The sequence below is a fragment of the Falco naumanni genome, chromosome 4, assembly GCF_017639655.2.
Source record: "Falco naumanni isolate bFalNau1 chromosome 4, bFalNau1.pat, whole genome shotgun sequence".
Classification (NCBI taxonomy): Eukaryota; Metazoa; Chordata; class Aves; order Falconiformes; family Falconidae; genus Falco; species Falco naumanni.
Window position 1 is genome coordinate 36,795,932 of NC_054057.1, and position 21,487 is coordinate 36,817,418.

A 21,487-nucleotide genomic window follows, 5' to 3' on the forward strand; every position below is an offset into this window, starting at 1 on the left:
CTGTGGGCAAAACCCAAATCATACATTACTATTATTAATATTAGTTTAAACCGATGTAAGTTAATGTAGAACAAACAGTAATCAGCAGCTAACTCAACTGTAGTAAGCCGTCCATAGCCATAGGATTCTTTGTTTGAAGATGCCTGGTAGGCACTTTACATTACATGTTGTTTAGAGAAAGGGAATAAAATCATCGCCAAGTTATGCTTGTGTTAAGGGAAAAAACATACAGAAAAGTTACGGGCTTTAAAGTGCTAGAAAAAAAAAAAAAAGGCTCTTTAATAGCTGTTGAATATTTTTTTATAAATGAAAAGGAGAGGCTGCCATTGGAAAAGTTCTGAAAAAAAATCTTCTGAGTGCTAATTCTAATTTGAAATAAGCAGAACCATCTAGCAGCACAGTATCTGTATTGAAACTGTAAGTATTAATACCTGTATAACCTGTACACTGGCTGCATTCACTTATTTTCATTAATTCAATGTACTTTGTATTCTGCGCCCCATTTATTACATTCCGTGTCGTATTTGCTGTGACTGCTGGGGAAGGGTTATGATAAAGTCAGAGGCAATGAAGATGGGTGCTCAATCTAACAGGTGCTCCACTCCCTTTGTTCTTTGTATACACATATTCAAATCACGTAAGGCAGGGGACAGGATAGGGCCTGTTAACTCATTGCTGATTTTCCTAGCAAATAAACCAGCAGCTGCAGGTCCAAGCCCTGGCTTAGCACTGAGAAGGTGGCATTTGTGTGGGACAGGATGCTTTCATGGAGCCCTTTAACCAACTTCTTTTGGGACTTGGAGTGCAAAATATATTTTTTACTTGTAGGTAAGAAACAGCATGAATTATATTTGGTTGTCATTGTGGAAATGTGAATTGGTTTTATAAATTTTATAAATTTAAAGATACTTCTGTTGTATTGTCAGCTGTTTTATTTCAAGCAAGTAGCCTAAAAGCTTTTAATCAGATAATGTAACCTTGTTTTATGAGTGAAGCTATACAGTTTTAGCAGCTGACAAAAATGAGTGCTGTACATAATCCATGTATAATACATGGGCATTGATTACAAGTATGTTGTCACATTTATTAAGTAATATATGTATTGTGTGTTCTTTTTGACAAGTAAGGCTGGACAAGTTCTGAACCAAAGTTTATACAGAAGCTGATACACTTGTCTTTAGAAATGCATGATGATGAGACAGTGCTGATAGATTATTTTTCACTTCATTGTGATGACTTGTACTTGATATGGAAAATTCATATGTAATATTTAAATATACTTGATATTGAAACTAAATGGAGCTTTCAATTAACTGAAGAATGTCTTCCCATTAATAGTACATTTTTTTTGGTATGTGGGTGCAGTTTTCATAAGAATGCATTTGTTATCCATGCAGTAGATAAAAAATAGATGTTCTGTGTACTTTGACAGGAATGTCCTGTGATCAAATGTTAGATAAACTTATATTTCTACAAACTACAAACCAGTTCAGGGCAAAAATCCCAAACCGGGAAACAGCATTCCCAAGCCTTTCCTGGTATAAGTAGGGGTATAGGAATTGCAGATTCCCTGGTCCATTATATCTGGGTTGTTTTCACAAATGAACATACTTGCAAAAAATGTAAAAACTGTTATCACTTACCTAGTGAAATTTTACACAAAGTCCAGGGGTTCTGGAGAACTGAAGACCTAAATGAACACTGGTGAAAAGCAGCTTAGAATCCAAACTCACTTTGACAAGATGTGCATGTTAAATTCAGAGAATGATAAAACCTCGTTAAGCAGGTTTCAGTTTATGCCATAAACTCAAAAGTTATGTCATAGTTTTTTATTTAAACTAAAGCTGCAGCCCTTGTTTTATGTCAACAATGATTCTGTTGTGCTTGCTAATACTGGTGATAGCAATATGGGATGGAAGCAAAGCACAGATCACTTGAGCTCCAAATGGAGGTCATTGTGGCACAACCCTTACGGTCATTATACAAAAACTAGTTTTCAGAATTCCAGTCTTGGAAAAATGTGTATTGTATTTGGAAAGTTACAAAGATAGGCTTACGTTATCTGGAATTTAAGCCTACTGAGAAAGAAGTAAAAATTTGGCACATTGGCTTGATTTCACTATTAATTCAAGGATTAGTCATAACAATCTTCAGTTTTAATTAAAAATCAAAATCAATCTAACAGAAGAGAACCATAGAACCATTTAGGTTGGAAAAGACCCTTAAGATCATTGAGTCTCACCACAAACCCAGCACTGCCAAGTCCACCACTAAACCATGTTCCTTAGTGCTATGTCTGCCCATCTTTTGAATACCTCCAGGGATGGTAACTCAACCACTTCCCTGGGCAGCCTGTCCCAATGCTTGACCACCCTTTCTGTGAATAAGATAACCCCTTTTGGTGAAGAATAACCCTTTCGATGAAGAATATTCCAGACTGCAAAAGATTTGATCCCTGTGAAAGCCACAAGTCTCCCTGCATTGCTCCTGTAAAACCCTTGCCTTTGACAGAACACCATTATCTAGAACCTTCTCTGAGCCTCAGTCTGCCTTGCCCCTTGCCCTGCCACCCACAGAGGAGCTCCTACATGCTCATGGCACTCCAGGAAATCACCCCACAGACGCAGAGCGAGCAGCAAAACCTGCAGTCACCCAAAACCATTCCTGAATGGACTCCAAGGGAAAATGGGGGTTCTGCCCTCACCACCTCTGATCTTTGCTAAAAGAATTTCCTTAACTGCAGATTAAAATGTTTTTCCAAGCTGTTAACATGGGTCTCCATGAATCAAGTGGAACAAAATTAATGTACAGTTTCTATTCCCACACTTTTTAACTGAGAAGGAATTAAGTTTTCCAGCCACAGTTCTCTTTATCTTACTTTATTATGGCAATAACTTTCTATACTGGTGATTCCAGTTATCTTAGTGCTCACTAGACCTGCTTGGTTTTTGCTAATTTTCTGCACTGATCTGTGAGAAATATTTTTCGCTATACACAGTTCATGATTACACTGCAGCTGTTACTGGCTTCTTGTCCTACAGCACAATTGCTTACTGACAGCTAAATAAACTCCAAAACTGAGCAATGTTGTGCGTAAAGAATGAGGAAGGATATGAACAGATCTTTTAATTGATCATTTAAGATCTCCCGGTGTTTGAGATATGTTTTTGACTTCATTTAAGGAGATATAAAAATCAAAATGTATTTGATGGGCTGTATGAAGTGTATTTCCAACATTAAATATTTTGTGAAGGATTTTACTGAGGAATTACACTCTTTTCAATTCCTTTTTCAGATGGACAACAGCTGTTTAAATCTGGTTTGTATTGTAAGGTTCACAGGGAGGGAATTCACCTCTGAGAAATGTTCAACAACCAGCAAAACTGATCTCCCATTAACCAGAGTCTAGCAAGTCCCTAATCTGTAGCATTACAAAACAGTGCCAGAACAATGGGCCATAAATATTATTAAAAAGGGGTAGGGGAAGAGGCTTCAATTTGATATGCTTCAGCCTTTTCAGGTGTTCAATCTAGAAAAAGTTAAGCATGTAAACATCTCTGTCCTTGTGTATCCTCCACTTCAAGCCTCTCCATATTTTTGCTGTGCTCCTCTTCTTTTTTTGTCCCATTCTCCTCCTGTCTCAGGTGACCTGCAACCATCCTTTCCACATCAGTGTCCCTGCAACCTGAGGTTCTCTGCCTGCTTCCTCTTTAGCCCATGAGAAGGTGGGTTTGCCAGTCTTTCTGTCAAAGGATTTCACTCTCTTTATGCACATCACCCTTACAGTGTTCTGCCATATTTCCCGTTGGTTTCCCTGCCATACCCTCAGAAATGCTGCAAGCTGTCTTTTCTAGTTGAGATAGTATTACTCAGCTTTAAGAAAAGTGAAGCCAGCCTTCAACATTTTTTTGGGGGGTAGGCTTTGTAGCTGGCTTTGTTTCGACTCTGAAGCTCACTTGTTCTTGAATGGGCAGAATATAACCAGAGATTTCTTAGCAATAGGGGTTTTTTTCCTGAAATAGTATCTCACAGATGGGTTTGTGGGCTCCTTCAGTGGCATAGACAACATGGCTGGCTACCCATGAGCCGTCCATTCCCACACCATCTCTGCTCTGCTACTTTTCATGCCCTTCCAGAGTACCTCTAACATTAATTAGTGGTGTTACATATTGCCATGCTGCATCTGATACCTTCAGCCCATTTCTGTGTCCCTACATTGATCATTGGCAAGTTTTATTTGCAATTAGCTCAAGTGGCAAACAGCTGTGCAGAGAAATTAAAGATTCTAACTCAAAAGACATTTACAGACACCACATTATACTACTGAATTCATGTTTTTATTTTTTTGCTGCTATATAACCTAGGAAATTAGACACAAATGAACCTTTAACAATTTTTTTTGTCATGAAGACAAATGCTATGAAGGTAGGAAATATAAGAAAGTTGTCTCAGCATTATATTAGTCTTTACTAGCAGTCACATATTTTTCACACATAGCTCCCTCTGCCATCCCTTGCCAGGTAGGGGGTATATGTACTTCAGCTGGGGAGTTACTTTTTTGTTACAGGTATTGGGAAACATGTCAAGATTCATAGAATAATATAGTACCAGGTTGGGGGGGGACCTCAAGGATCATCTGGTCCAACCGAAGATGTTCAGTAGCAAGAAAAGTGATGATGCATTGTGAAACCATTGCATGTTGCCCTAGGCACTGCATTCTCTCTCTCAGTTTCCAGTGTGCTCTTTCGAAGTGGTAGATGAATTACCTAAATCACATTTTTCACATGTTCTTACTAATAAGAGGTTGCTTTTTTCCAAAGGTTTTGACTTAGCGCTTGCAGTGTACTTCTCAGCAATATTGAGCATTCACGGCTGAGCAATCAAACCTGCACCTGATGTCGACAGGACCTGTATCTTGAACATATTAAAATGTGGGTTTATGTATTTTGGAAAATCCAGTCCTTAATATTTCAAATTGATCATTAAAAATGAGTGGGTATTTTTGCTGTTAATTTTCTCTGTTTAGTTCCTCATCTGTAAAGTCATATCAATTATAATGGTGGTGTGAAATCAATTCATTAATGTCAACACGTTACACCATTGCCGTACTTGTAAGTGCTGTGGAAAAGTTCCCATGGAAATCGATCGCTCAGTCCTAAGAGTAAAGTTTTAATAACGTTCTATAAATCTGTCTCAGGCCAACACAATGGAATGATTCAAAAATAATATATGGGAAAGCTGATGATTAACTGAGGAGTGGCCATTTTGCACCCTAACAGAGGCAGGATTCTTGCAGAAGAGGCTTAATCATGTGGGTGAAAATTTTGCTGTTGTGCCTATCAACAGCAAACCTTAATTCCACGCTTTCCTAAAATTGGATTACTTGACTTTTGCAAGCTTAGTAATGTTTCTTGAATTTAGTCTTATGGGTACAGAGCAGTTAGGCATAATAACTATTTCTAATTTTAATCAGGCAAATTCATGGAAGTGCTGGTTTTTAGATTTTCAGTCAGTTTCTTAGTATAACTGTCAAAGTAACACTAAGAAATTTCTCCCTGGATAAACCAACCCAGAAAAAATAATCTCAAAATTGATTTTGCAATCCAAGACTGTTAGAAACTGTAAGACCTAGAAATCGGAAGTATTTCAAAGGGGAAATATTTTAAACATTAAGGTAAATACACATTTTCTCATGTTAAAAAAATTTCAACAATAAAAGATCCTGTGCTTTGAAATGGCAAATATCCTTTCTTTGGCTTTTCATATATTTTAAAGCTGGAGCTTTATAGCTAGATCCAACTTCATCAAGGTCAATGAGTGTTTATTCCTTTCTTACTTGAAATCTGAGTCATAACCATACAAAAAAGTGTCAGCTTTAACCTTGAGAGTTTTTCTCTTTGCAAATTTCTCATTTGAGTTTTCCAGGGTTTCCATTTGTGTTTTGGGTTTGTTTATTTGTTTCATTTGTTTCATTTTTTATTCAGGTCTTTGTTCTGCCTTAAAGTTGACAGTACCGTCTCATACCATCCATGGTATTGAGGGGCAACCACTCCATCTTACTGTTGACTACAATTTCAATGCTACAGCTTCTGAAATCCAGATAATATGGCTTTTTGAGAGGCCTCAGAGTAATCCAAAATACTTGCTTGGCTCTGTAAATCAAACAGTAGTTCCAGACTTGGAATACCAGCACAAGTTTACCCTCATACCACCAAATGCATCTTTGATGATCAATCCATTGCATATCAGTGATGAGGGCAATTATATTGTAAAAGTCAATGTCCGTGGAAATGGGACGATAGCTGCCAGTCAAAAGATTCAAGTAGCTGTTGATGGTAAGTTAGTAAAATATAGTATCTTCATTTTGAAAATAAAATTTCAGTAGTTTTGAAGTACTGATTCTTAGTATGTCATTACAATAATGTATGATTTAATGCAACCATACATGAATAAATACTAACAATTAAGTTATGTTGTTTTCTAGTGCTGATGGAGTGAATGCTAAAATATGTCATCTGTAAACAAAATTCATGCATTGACTAATGTTTCTGGATCATAAGTAAAAAATTGAAGAGGTATAGAAACCTTAAAATTACTATGAAATTAGAGAAACTTCCAAAAAAAAGGTTTCATAAGGCTCTGCTGTGCTGTCCATCATGAGGATGCATTAACTTTCAAATAGTCTTTTTCCCTGAAAAACTTTACCTTCTGTAACTACCAAGGAGGACTCATAGACTTCTGCTGGTGACCTTGTGTCTGTAAAAGAAGCCCAGACCTGAATTCCTAAAATACTGAAATTCCCTCTTTGTACTCAGTTCCTTGTAGTGGGCATAGGAAATAATAATAATAAAAAAAAATAATTAGAAAGGGGAGATAGAAGAGAATGATCTAAAAGAATGACAAGAGACTACTGTAATTTGTGGGTTATACAGGGAGAGCCCTGTAACTGTTGGGCTTGGAAAATGAAATAACATCTTGACATGACAAAGCTGTAGCTGCCATTTAACTCCCACACCCATCCCAGGCTTCAGCCATCCTCATGACCCGACTGACAGCACGTTTCAGCGGTGCCCAGCGTCAGCAAAGCTGTGGGCAGCCATACTGAGCAAGGCGCACACTGTGGGCGATGTCATGCAGTTCTGCGGCCACAGGGATTTGCTTATGAGGAAGGAGCTGGAAGCCATAGAATACCTGACTGCAGCCTTTGTCCTATTACCAGTAATATAACCAGTCCAGTTTTATTTACATACGAGAACAATTCTTACAGTCACCAGATGAGAAACTGGCCCCTTTTTTTCAACTTTTAACCACATGTAATAAATAAAATTTGAAATCCGAGTACTTTCCAGGGAGGATGATGACTGCTATTTTTATCATCTTGAGAATGAAGTCTGTAATATACTGGCTTATCACTTTCACAACTCTTTGTATCTCTTTCATTTACAGTTCCTGTCACAAAGCCTATTGTCCACACTGAACCATCTTCAGGGGTAGTGGAGTATGTGGGGAATATTACCTTAAAATGTACTGTGGGTAACGGTACAAGGGTAGTTTACCAGTGGATGAAAAATGGGAAGCCTCTCCATGCCAGCCCTAATTACACCTTTTCATCAAACAATGCTACACTTCTAATTGTTCCTGTTGTAAAAGAAGACATTGGGAATTACAGCTGTCTGGTATCTAACCCTGTCAGTGCAATGGAAAGTGAGATAATTGCACCAACCATATATTGTGAGTATATGAAATATTCATAATTACCTTTGTATAAATGATATGGCTGGAAAGAGTGCCTCTAACTATGGAAACAGGCAGAAAACAGTCGAGTCAATGTTATATATGAGCTTGCATTCAAAATGAGCTTGTTTATAACAGTTCTGACTTAAAACAGTATAATAAAAAGTTACTCAGCGTTATGTAGTTGTGAAGATAAGTCTGAACTGGAGAATTCAAATAGGAACTTCCAGAATTCCGCAGTACAGGCAGCCTCAGATCTGGAGGAGCTCTGACTCAAAGGAAGAAAATAATCAGATGGATATAAATGAAAATAGTGTTAAAAATGGGGACAGCAGCCAGCTTCAAAAAGGTAAGTACAGGAAGTACCATGCCGAAGGACTGGTATTAGTGGGTTTCCTCAAGATCATTTCAACTCCAGTCCTGTTTAATACTTCCATTAATGACATCAGCATAAAGATTGAGGGTATCAGTGATGTTCACCTGTGACATTAAACTGCGAGGTCTGAAGGACTTTGACAGAGTAATAGAACTGCTATGAAATTTGCTAGTAAAAAATAAATGGGCATGCACTTTTAGAGAGCAAAGACTTTGAACTTCTGCTGATAAGATGGAGATTGATTAGGAAATAACTGAGGCAGTGAGCCTGGCTGATTGAGCTGTCACAAGATGTCTGTAAGCTGGCAGTGTGATTCAGGCATGAGAAAGACATGTAATTCTAGGGTGTGTTGGCAAAGTATTTCCAATAAGGAAATAAGGGGAATACTAATGGCACACAGAAGATGAGACCACATACAGACCACTGTGTGCAGTTCCCGCACATGCCAGAGCACTGATCTCAAACTGGAAAGAAACAGAACAGAAAGGAATGGAGAAGAGACCCAGAGAACTCAGTCTGGCTTAGCAAAATCAGAGCTGAAAGGAGCATTTGCTTTCCACATCAAATGGGAAACATGAGGGAGCAAGAAGAGTTGTGTGAAGACCAGTGCTGGCAGAAAAGTAAACCATAAGCTAGCCATATTTTCACTGGAAATGAAAGCACCTAAAAAACACTGTGAATTTAGATTGAGTTCATGAATGAAATGAGTTGGTGGAAACAAAAGATTGGCTTAATCAGCATTCAGCAATTACACTTTAAATCCTAGAAAAGGCACTATCATTTTATTCTTTGTACACCTCCCGTAACATCAACTCCCAGTGCCTCCAAGATCTGCAAGCAGCACATGCTACATATGTGACCTTGCCACACTCTAATCCTCCTGTCCTCAGGGGTCAAACTGCCCTTCTTAGAGGAGAGCTGAAATCAGGCAGGTCACAACAGGTACCAGCTGTGTTCAGATATAACCAGTTTACCCAGTGGCACGGTGTGGATGGCACGGTGCAAGGGCCGTAACTGGATTCCTGTCCAGCCAGGGGCTGGTGTTCACTCTTGCTTTTGCCAGGCTCTGGCAGCTGGTAGACATCCCATGCCCTAGGATTGTTATGATTGCACTACCAGCATATTCCGGTCCTACACCTCTTACTATGTCACATTTTCATCTTCCTCCTCCTTTCATCTCTGATTATCCATTCTGCTACTTATTAATTTTTAATTATAACTTGAAAGCATTGGATAAGGAGGTATCTTGCATCTGAGGTGTGTGAGGGTCTTTATCAGGAGCAGAGGAAAAAACCTGCCTAAATTAGTGAAGACTAACGAGGACATTGTTAGATGAGAGCTGATCCCTTAGGTGCAGGTTATAAAATTGACAGCACTGCAGACATGAAGATGAGGGAGATGCTACAGAGTCCTAAACAGGGACTGTTTGTAAACTGAGCTTCCATCATATTAGACAGGGGAATCGTGATAAAATGCTCTATAAGGAAATAACCAGCACTGATGGAGTTTTAAATAATAATCATAATTGTATTCTTTCCTCAAGGTAGCACGTTTTTAAATGCCTGCTTCTGTACAGTGACAATCTCAGCTCCCTCAAGTGCTGAAAGTGCTAAGAATGAGAGCTGCATGTGTATAACTGCACTGCCCCTACTGTTTTTCTGACTTTAATGAGCTATGAATGGGCCGTATAAATCTCTCTTTTCCAAGAATACCTATACAAAACCTGGGGACAACTGTATCCAGCACAACCTGGCAGCTTTCTTGCAATGCCGTAAAATCAGGTCAGGCTAGAAAAATATCTGCTACTCTTGCTACCTTTCAGACTGCTCTTTTCATTTGTGGCACAGCCCATCTGGCATTCACATTTCTGACCTGTTGCACCAGGATGGACTCCAGAGCACTTACTGCACTCACAGGTGCCTGGGACACTTGCACAAAGGTGTGTACCCTTCAGCCTCAGTTCTGGTGCTGCTTCCTCCCTTGGCCCTCCACTCAACTACATGTATTTTGCAGAAATTTTGAAAAATCTTTCCAGGTTCTAAACTGAAAACCTCTTTTTGACCCATTGTTTAACAGAAATTTAAAATCCCAGAGTGTCCATATTTTTAGATATTTTTTTTTTGAGTGATTATGATATATAGCTCAAAAGATCTGTATATATATAAAAAATTGAGATTCTGTTTTTCTCCACATGTGGAAATATTTTTATAAGTATTTGCATTTTCAGAATGAGCTTATTAATTCATCAGAACTGAGGGTTTGTTTTGTGCATGATTTAAAATTTGAAAAACATATTAAGAGAAAACAATGCAGTGCTGAAAGACTGCAATACTTGCACTATGGATATTATCCGTTTCCAAGTTAGTGATGGGAGTTGGGGTCTTACTTCCTGAGCTATACGAAGTAGCATAATTTGGTCCAACCTCTGCATGCAGAGGTAGTTTGTCTCCCAGTTGTCAATAACAATCCAGAACAGGCCCCGGGATCTCTATGTGCCATATGTCATTGCTGCGGGGGAGTTACTGGAGGTGATAAAAAAAAAGTCACAGTAAATACTTGCCATCTGCTTGGAAACCGTAACAGTCTCGTGGTGATAGGAGCAATTGGAAATATTCTCACAGAGCAGTAAATTGTTACTCAGAACAGATGATTTATTATTTTACAAGTCATTTAGTTAACTGGCTTTACTGAGACAAGAGGCAGATTTCTGTTGAGAACGATACTGGAAAGGAGAAGTAGAGCTGAGGGATCCAAGAAGGCTGTTACTCTTTTTTTTGCAGAGAATCAAAAGTGTTTTGTTTGTCTTTTCACATTAATATTATTCTGCTTATCATTGGCTGTGATGATAACGCACCCCAGAATATGGCTGTTGCAGTAGCATGAGCCAGAAGAAATTATTTCAAGACTGGAAGAAGCTGCTGCCACGGAGGCTGCAGCAGAAACTCTTGTACTGTGCTGTCGCAGTTGAATTTAACAGACTAATCCCTAATAAGGGATTTCTTTTCTTTGGGCTTTCCAAAGCTAGACTGTATTTAGTCCTAGAGAGGAAATTGTTCATTACTCACTTTTTCAGAATCATCCTTGAAGCTGTGTATATCCCTCAGCCACCCAATGTTTAGGGATCTCAATGGCATGCAGGATGCCCAGGAGAGGCAAAAGGCAGATCCAGACGAAGCAGAAGGGTTGTACGATACTTATGTTGACTTCATCAAGGAAAGCCACTTTTCAGCCTTGCCAAGATTTGATTATCTCTAAGAAAACCTTTCTTTGGGATTATTATTTTTTTTCAAACCTACTTCCTCAGCCATTGTGTGTCAGTGTTTTTATAATGGTTTCTTTCATTTGCAGCTCTCATACAAAAGTGTAGTTGTGTTGTTAGTGTTATCTTCTATGCTGCATTGTTATGATACTGATAAAAAAGCAGAAATCAGTTCTGATTCTTTTGCAGACTGTGGCAAATCTCCCACTACAGTGAGGGGGCACAAAGACCAGTCAGCTGTTCATACTATTAATCTCTGTTTATATATCAAAGGTTGTATTAGCAGTAAAAATAAAAGCTAATTAATTGTTCTAAGAAAGAAGAATTGGATAGGAGGAACCACAGAATCGCTCTGAAAAGTAAAAATGTGTGTTCCTGCCTATAAATAGAGCACATGAGGTTTTACTTTATGTATGAAAAAGTTCAGTACATCCCTTTCCCTTCTGAAGAAAGGGAAGTAAGTACTTACAACAGGCAAGCCCTCATGCACGGCTGGTGTTCTGGGAGGGCTCCCCGTCCACACGATCGTGCAGCTCAAGCAAGGTCAGCCAGGCTAGGGTAGCGGCGATAGGTCTGCAGCTCCCAGAAGGGCTCGTTACACGATCGGCTGGCTCTTGGGTACAGTAAAGCAAATGACTTGGGAACTGCGGAGCCTGTGGAGAAGCAGCCCAGCATCTAGAGTTTTAAAATGCCTTGACTCTTCAGAATGGCCCCTGTGATGTAGGGTGGGAGCAACGCCAATTCACGCTCAAGTTAAGCTCTATTGCATTTTCCAAGTAAATATTATGTGTGATGTTGGGCCTTCCTTAAAATGAGACTGCAAAAAGCTTACTGCTAAGAAATGACTAGAGAAAATAAAGCTTGACAAGTTTATGTTGTGAAATACGGACGTTTGGTTAAAAGTGGACTAAGCTGAGGTCATGGTGTAACAGTCTACATTCTCATATGTAAGCCTTCACAGACGGAGAAAAAACCCCAGAGGCACACACACAAAGTGGCCTGTTTTGTGCTGTGTGCTGTTTGCCTGTGTGTTGTGGATGAATAAACCAGTCTCATAAAAGAAGACAGACAATAAATAGCAATGTGCATGTTAGAGGAAGGTCTAATGTCAGCATGAATTTCCTGATGAGAAATGGAGTCTGAAACGTGCCAATGTGCTGCTTCATGTAGCAGGGACTTTCACATCCAAACCCAGCTACATTATCTTAATGCTTCCAGACAACCGTAGGAAGGTGGAAATATTACTTGATTGCACTGTCTACAATGGGCATAATACTGACTTGTCTTTTTGCTGTGCCATTCTGTGTGAGGCACTTGGCAGCAGCTTTACCAGAATTCAGGGATCCTACCAAAAAGATGTTCTACATATTTTCTTCTTTTGGTTTCTGTCAATATTAGGTCTGTGCTTTTTCGATTATGCATGTAAGTCCTTAGGGAATTAGCACATAAGAATGATTAGTTCTTTTGACTGGAAAAAGTAATTTAATAAGGCACATTTTGATTATTATATTATCCACATTAATTTCTATATTTAGATCCCTGTAAAAATAGAATTTAACTTGTAAAGATATAAAAAACCCATGATGTGAAATTTTCTATTAAAAATAACATGGAAAATATTCCTATCATATTTTAATATATTGTTTCCCTTCCCGTTTTCCTGCAAAGATTACCTAAAAATACTTAGCTGCTCAGTTTTCTGAGTGATGAACACATTACATGTATTGGACAATATATGCCTTTTCTAATTATATTCAGAAACACAGCTTGCTTTCAGCACAAGGCCTTACTCTTGAAAGAACAATAAATGCTGCAGCAGTAGAAGCCTACTAAAGTGCAGGGAAGGTTAAAGTTTATTTTAGCAGTCATCTTTTTCTGAAGTTATCTAAGGCACACCCCACTCTATATTATACCTGTAGGATAGTTCCCCAAATAATTATTATACTGCAAAGTACTAAGGTAAATATTTATACATTCCAAGGCTAATTTGTTAACTTTAAAATGTGCAGAGAAATTACTTATGACAATGAGTTTGGCATTTGAGTAGAAAGAGTCAAATACACCCCTGAAGAAGACCTGTTCCTTCACAGCTTTTCCGACTGTATTCAGTTTTCAATCTTTTTATCATACTGAACAAAGCATAGACCTGTCCTTTTTCCCTAAACATCTGTTAGATCAGTATTACGTGGGTGTAGTCGGAGTCAAACCTAGTGCAGACTGAAAGCCTTTTAATTGAAATGATAAAATCCAATGCCAGCCATTCTAAAGGCAGTTTAACTTAAAATTCTGAGTGTAGAAATATGCTTCTATTTGAAGTTTAATTATATACTCTGATTTTAATTTTTCCACTGTGGTTTTTGTTTTTTTTTTTGTTTTTGTTTTTGTTTTTTTTAATGCAGATGGACCTTATGGACTTAGAGTTAAATCAGATAAAGGTCTGAATATAGGGGCAGTCTTCACAGTTGACATGGGGGAAGTTATACTGTTCAACTGCTCGGCAGATTCAAATCCACCAAATACTTATTCGTGGATTCAAAGGGCTGACAATATCACTCATGTAATCAAATATGGACCCCATCTGGAAGTTGTATCTGATAAAGTGGCCCAGAAAACAATAGATTACATGTGCCGTGCTTTCAACAACATGACTGGAAAACGGGATGAAACTCATTTCACAGTCATCGTTACTTCTGTAGGTAAGAACGTTAACTCATTGCTGTAACTGTAACATCTGAGGAGAGTGTCAACCCCAGAAAAAGGAAATAATTTTTGGAGACAGAATATATATCAGAAGTGAGGTCTTGCTCACAATGTAGTAAAGGGGATTTTGGCTATTCGTTGGGATCCAAGTTTTACTCACTGTGTGACACGGCTTGGGGCAAGACCCACTAACATGCTGAAGTTCTATGGGAGTTTGACACTAAAATATATTTGGCCATTTGGAAATTTATCCTTTGAGTAGAAAAACTTCCTTGGTAGGCCAAACTCATGATGACCAAGTAACGTGGCAAAATTATGTCTTTTATTTTGTTTTTTACTTTTTACATTTAAAAATTATAAAGATGAATGGAGACAATGATGCAGAAACCCACTGAATGCCAAGGTGGGCCTTTTCTTCCAAGGCTTACTGTCCCACAGCTTTCAGGAGCTGTGAGCCGTGGGGCCACCAGGTAACCAGTATATAAGATAGTTGTAAGCATACATCACTGACTAAAATAACCAGGCACAGACTCACAGCAATGAAAGTCTTTAATATTTTTCCAGTGTGGTTAGGTATTATGAGAACCTTAGTTAAGTGTATGATAATAATGCAAGTTGTAATGATGAATGGTTTTATTGCAATCTGTTTGAAAAAATTATTTCACTGTCATATTTGTGAATCTATGGATTGACTGCTAGATTCTGCTGAATACACACCTCTACTTGTCATACATTATAACCTCAGTTCCCGTTTCAGATTCTATTAAACAGCAACAAAGCAGTTTTTCAGAAAATCTCCAGAAGCTTACAGCAAAGAACAAGACATTGGAGAACTCTGATTTATTTTATTAATACAGATTGATACAAGTATTTTCAGATAAGGAATGCATGCTGTTAATGTTCAACAAGATAGAATAGATTGCCTTTTAGAAAATTTATCAAAGCAACTTCGCTTGTGCAGAGCAAAGAGCTAGGCCATTTGTTAGTCAGGTAAACAAGGAGACCAGATGTCCATTGTTCAGACTGACTTACAGATTCATCACAAATCCGTGGCTTTCAGTGTGCTGGAAGGAGGATGGGTTGCAATTTTACAATGAGAATACTGCACTTCAAAACTAAACATTGTGGCTAGTGGTGAAAGAAAATGCAACCAGAGCTATGCGTCAGTAGAAATAAACATGACATTTCTCTAGGAAGTTCATGTGACCTATGATATATATGTGCATATTCATCAATAAGTGTTAAGAAATTCAGGTGAGATTTCCTTTCAAAGGCTGAAAAAGGGAAGGCTCCACAGCTTCGTGTTTAGTTGCACTTAAGATCATACATTTCCTAATTACAAATATTTTGCCTAAATAAAGCTTTTTAAAACATTTTATCCTGTGTATTTAAAAATATCAGTTTCCTCCTTTATGGAAATTTTCTTCTTGATGAGTATTCATCCAAATAGCACTAAATCCAGATGTGGAGCCTACACTTTGCAATGCACCACTGATTGAATATTTGTTATGAATTCACACATGAGGCTAAACCTCAGAGATCCTGCTCAGGCTAAATTCTGTTTGCAAGTGATAAAACATACTAAGCAAAGACTATGAATATTATTCCATATCGCATCTCCCTGTCCCCATAGTCCGAGATACAGAGCCTGGACTATGTCTTTAAAATACTAGAAACCCCATTTTCAGCAGCAACAGTAACGCTGATATTTCAGAAGACCTTACAAAACTTCCCCAGCTAAGGAACTGATGACATCTGTATGTTGCTATAAACAGCTGCCTAATCAATGCTAAAAATCATCCAGAAAACAATTACATCAGTAATTACACTAAGCTGTTCCCCAGTTTTAGCCAGGACTAGACTTTAAAATAAGTGGAGGTATCTCGTTATGTACATAAGTCACTGCTCAGTTCTCAAGTCAATTTGAGTGTGTTAAATGCACGTAAAACCCACATCTTTGTTTTTCTGCACCAGTATGCCTGTGGAAATAAGATTTATTGAGTCTAAATTTGAAATTATTTGTTTTGAAGAGCATTTTTAAGGACTCAACTGATTCTCCAGCATTTGGGGGGGGTTTCTGAGGAAAGCAGTACATTGAAGCGGTATGAAAACAATTTGGTGAAATTGCAGTGATTTGTTTTCCCATATTTTTGGGATGCATCTGTTTTGAAATCTACATATTTAACCTTTGTGATAACCACAGCACACATAGTCAGCACCATGCCAGTGAACTGCATGGAGGTATAAGTAGATGTAAGCAATGCTAGCTCTCTGCACAGGAGTTCATCAAAATACTGGAAACACATCTGGCTAAATAATACACATTTGAGCCGTGTTACTAAAGCCAGCGTTGACAAATATGCAGCATTAATTTACCTGTATGGATTGTGACATGACCTTTCATTACATGGATTCTGCATGATTCAGAGAAAATTAAGGATGCACAAGCAACTATGTATGGCATTTCCTAACTTTCACATCCCTGTCTGCAAATTCTATGCAAATGTTTTCCATGTGTTTTTGTGTATGTAATTATATACATATTGTGTTTCTGTTGTGCCAGTAAATCCAGCTGGAAAAGAGCTGCTAATGCGTATCTCAGCAGAAGATCTCAGCAAAGGAAATAAATACTTCGGATATATTTAGACGTGAATGCAAACAAACGTAATTTATTGGCTTCTGATGGGATTTGATAAACAACCAGACTGTCAGTGATCTGAAAATCTTCAGAAAAAATACAATAGCTCAGTTATACCCTCCTACTCCACAGGTCCTACAGCTAGGATTTCCCTCCCATCTAGCACAAACTGCTCACCTAATTGTCACCTAATTTCTTGGCATTTCAGTGTCTCTCTGGCTAAAATAAGAGTAGTCATCTACTTTTTGTGATGCTGTAATTCATAGATTACATTTACTGACCTTCATTTAGCTCTAGGTACCAATCTGTTCTGGATTGATTTCTGATAAGCCTTTCCAGTTCAGGAGATTGGGGGGGAGGGGGGGTGGGGGGGGGGGGGGGGTGGGGAGGGGCCGGAAAAAAAGTATTACTGATTCGCAGGAACTTTTGTATCTATTTTGTATCTCTGTGCAGGTTTACTAGCTTCAGATGAGTTTCAAAAGATGCATTTTCCAGTGTCATTGTAGCACATCATACAGAACAGGAAACTAAATCCAGTACTCATCTTCTTTGTCACAGGACTGGAAAAGCTGGCCAAGAAAGGAAAATCTTTGTCATCTCTTGCAGTAATAACGGGAATTTCATTATTTTTGATCCTGGCTATGGCCTTTTTATTCATATGGAAAAGATATCAGCCACATAAAGGTATGTAAAAGTTCAGCATGCTCCAGCTCTTCTTTTGGACCGTCAGAGCAAAAATAATTATTTTTTTTTTTTCTTCTTTTCAGTGATACAACAGAAGCTGCAGAGCAGGTAAAAAAATAAATCATTCTTAAGTCTTGAAGTCCTTTCCATGAAGAGAATTGCATTTTATCATATTAATTTTCTTGCCTTGGCTTATGACATCAAACTGAAAAGCATGTTTATGTTTTCTAGGCCAGAGGCTGATTACAGAAAGGCACAGACATTTTCAGGTAATGCTAGTGAAAGAAATGTGAGCATAAGGTCAAAATCCATTCCTGCAAAAAATTAGCATCTCTGCATACAAAAAGAAAAAGAGAAAGGAAGTGTATTTGTAACTTGGGTTGCACACCTGTTTGTTAGCTTGCTTAAGACAAAACCAAAATGCCAACAGGTCAGCATGGGTGCAGCTCATACCTGGAGTTCACAGCAGGATGTACCCTGTTGGCTTGAATTTCAGCTGTTCATCTGGTATTCTGGGATTAGAATCACCTGCATTCTGCTGTCCCCACCAATATGAAATAAATTCGTGTTATTATGGGATAGCAGTGAGAGGTGATACACCATGGGAGAATCACAATTCTAGATGTTCATGGCACCAATTGATATTAAAATCATCAGATAATTATATGACATTACAGTGTACATATGTTAGCCTCTACCGTGTTCTGTACTACTTTTCTCTGTGTCAGAAGGACCCAGTGTGGGGTTTTTTCAGTGCCTCTTTTCTCTCCATAATCCTTCCCACATGGTCCTAGGCAGGAGAGGCTGGAGACCAGCTGTCCTTTGGAAGGGTAGCACTTTTTAGTCCCATCCCTTTCTACCAAAGCATCAGAGTAGGCCGTAAACTGCTACATGCGAGAGGATAGAGAAGTATACAAAGCTTAGCAAGGTAAGAAATTCACTTGAGCACAGCAGGTCCTCCACCCCAGCAAGAAGTATCAGATGAGAGAATCTCAGTGCTGTCTTTAGTGCTGCAGCATTTGCTGTGGAGTGATGCCCAAGAGACAACCAGGAGATCTAGACTGTGGGAGGGTAGGGAGAGAGACTCCCACCCTAACTACAATTGTGTCTGAAGTCCCAGATACAATTTGTCAACTTGTCTAATAATGTAGCATCTCTTAGTATCATCTTCCCTGTTTTTTATTTTCAGCATTATGAAAGATTCAGGTGGTATTGCCTCACTACAGTGTAAATGTGCTGAGCTTATGATTGGGCCTTTTTTCTATGGAAAATGAAAGTAAACCTGTTTAGCCTGCCAGCAAAAAGAGTCCCAATGGCTCAGCCAGAACTGTTACTGAGGTTAGCCAGGGCTCCTCACTTGATCTGAGGTGTTGGAGATATTCAAGTGCTGTGCACACTGGCTGTGCAGCTGCCCTGCCTCACTCCACACCGGCTTAGGAACTTGGCAGGGAAGTGCTTTAAAGCAGATCAAACAACCAGTATTCAGATGTTTTAAAAATTAGGTCAAATTATCTTGCCAGTCATTATTTTCCAGGTCCATATTACATCTCAATACCTTGTTTTTCATATTTGTTTTAACTTTAGGACATGAAAGTGCTTTGGATGATTTTGGGATATATGAATTTGTCGCTATTCCTGATCTTGCCAGTGGTTCTAGGGTATGTGATTTTACATCATAAACTGATGGTTTCTTTTCCATTTCTTAAGGTGTACTAAGTATCTGTACTAGAAACCTTCTGTCAGTCTGCTTCTGTTGCTTTTTACAGATTATATGACACCATATTCATGGCTTTTTTTACCCAGTACTTACTCTTTCTTCACCGTGTTACTAGTTCAGTACTTATATCAACATGGGACAGTAAGGAACTAGCCAAGCTCTAAAGACAATCTCGGTTCAGCTACCCTATATTAAAAGAATATTAGTAGTGTTGGGTAGATGGGTAGCACTGAACCGCTTGTGTTACACAAGCCAGTTAACTAATGTGATGCTGTTTTCTTCCTTGGCCCTAATATTGCTGCTCATGCAACATACAAGTTTGGCAGTGCAGAAAAGCCTCAGGCGGGTATTTGAGGTTTTTATTGTAAAAATAAGTAAACTAAATCTCAGCTATATTTCACAAGAATTATTTTCTTAGGTTCATGTATTGCAGGGGAGGACCTAAGCACAGGAATCTTGCTAGCAGGAAAAATTCTACTACATATGCTACTTGTCTGCATTGTGGCTTTGCTGACATTACTGTATAGCAGTTGGATATCATTCTGATGTGATGTAAAAGGAAAAAAATGAGAAATAGAGCCACAAAATTTAGGGACAAGAGACTGAAACTGGGAGGAAGCAGAAGAAGCACTTTCCCTTTGCTAGGGAAAATTTCTGGCAATACAATCTTGTACCTTTGGCGAGCATCAGCATGGTCAGGTAAGGGAAAGCTTTTAAAACGTGATCACACAGGGTCACATCAACAGTCACACCTATTTTGTTATTATGATTAGTTCTCCTAATACATGATGTATCAGCAAAAAACAGTCATAGATTAATACATGCTTTTCTCTGCTGGGTTTAGATGGTTGAAACAGACATCTCTGGGGCTAGAGCTCTGTTGTAAAGGTTAGTGGAGAGGACGGAATTCTACATCAGCAGAGATTTAGAGAATAGAGGAGCCAAACTGTGTCTATGAAAGTTTGTGACTGTAGGAGGCTTATTAAGTACAGAGATCAGGCCCTAAATCATCACAGCCTTAAGCACACCATGATATCCCTTAGGCTGATCATATCTCAAAGTCACCTTCTTGCAGAATTGGGGCCTTAGTAGGTCAGGAGGGAGAGAGGTGACAACGACAACAGAATGAACATACAAGCAATGAAACCTATTCTAATTTCCAGTAAAATTTCAAGAAACAGGAGAAACTCCACTGGTTTATGTTCTGTTACTCAGATTTATGGTATTGCAGATGAAGTCAGCATTTGATCCACGGATTCATCTGTTAGTTAGCAGAAAAAGGGAAAAATAAGAAAGCGGAGATAATGAAGAACTGGAGGTTGGGTATAGGCAAAAAGACTGAGAATTGCTTAGGGATGGGGAGTCTAGGTGTTGTGTTGACATAAGAGGAGATTCGTATACTGAATAATGTCAATATTACTTCATTTATGGAAATTCCTTACAGTTTCCTCTCTTTGACATGCCAGTGCCCTTTCCCTGAATATTCTCTCCTTTTTTACTATCTAGTCTCCTGCGTCTCTCTTTGTTAAATATTCCTTCCTTGACTTGTGGTACATTAATTATAAAATGCTTGCATACTAAATGCAAGAGCTACATCCTAAATTTTCTAAGATCCTAATTGAATTTAAAACTTTTGCTTGCCTTACTGTAACTGTGATGTAAAAATGAAATGCAAATTAATAGAGATGAACTGTTAAATCCCCACACAAGTCATTGGTAAGAAAAAGTTTAAAAAAATGACAAGTTACCTTATCAGTTTAATCTCTATTGAATCTTTTCCTATTTGTACTTACAGTGGGAATACTCTTTGCTACTTTTAGGTTTCCAGTCAATCTGTTCCTGGCTCTGACTTTGTCCCAGGCCAGGATATGCTTAGTACGATTTATGAAGTTATTCAGCATATTCCTGAACAGCTGCAAGAAGACCATCAACAGTAAGTGAAAGGTTGTGTGCAGTCATATGGTAGCTCAAAGACAAATACTTTTGCAGCCAGAACACCCTGCATTTTGGTAGTTGGTGTCTGATTCCAGCAATAGGGGTAAGGAAAGAAAACAGATATAAGGCTACCTCAGTTTCTCCACCGTTTCCTATCCAATCGCTCACTTTTCCTCAAGACTCCGGTCTCTTTTTTCATCATGACAGTCCTATCTAAGTGTGAAAAACAAAGGCTAAGATCTTCCAACACAATTTCAAATGAAAATTCCCAAATGTTTTAAGAGGGTGGCTATAGTTTCACAGCACTGAGACATCAGCACTTCCTACCGAGCAGGTTACATCTTCAGTTGGCAGCACGGCTTCCAGACCTGACAGCCATATGCCAGGTAGAGTTGGGGGGGGTGGGCGTGTTATTTGCAATGTTGAATCTGGCCAGCTGACCAA

The 21,487-nt window shown here is 38.6% G+C and overlaps 1 protein-coding gene across 1 annotated transcript; it reads left to right on the forward strand.

Moving 5' to 3' along the window:
- The first annotated feature begins 758 nt into the window (after window positions 1-758).
- Window positions 759-21,045, forward strand: HEPACAM2 (HEPACAM family member 2). The gene is made up of 9 exons (XM_040592649.1): window positions 759-828; window positions 5,985-6,335; window positions 7,447-7,731; window positions 13,769-14,065; window positions 17,266-17,391; window positions 17,475-17,499; window positions 17,623-17,660; window positions 18,976-19,049; window positions 20,929-21,045. Exons 1-9 carry the CDS (start codon window positions 759-761, stop codon window positions 21,043-21,045), a joined length of 1,383 nt encoding a protein of 460 aa, XP_040448583.1.
- Window positions 21,046-21,487: the final 442 nt, after the last annotated feature.

Bases quoted from the DNA above. Each gene is read 5' to 3' on its own strand.
- HEPACAM2 (XM_040592649.1), top strand. From the start codon at position 759: ATGCTTTCATGGAGCCCTTTAACCAACTTCTTTTGGGACTTGGAGTGC. The intron at 17,392-17,474 runs GTATGTAAAAGT...TCTTCTTTTCAG, and splicing joins AAGATATCAGCCACATAAAG to TGATACAACAGAAGCTGCAG. The intron at 19,050-20,928 runs GTATGTGATTTT...TGCTACTTTTAG, and splicing joins ATCTTGCCAGTGGTTCTAGG to GTTTCCAGTCAATCTGTTCC.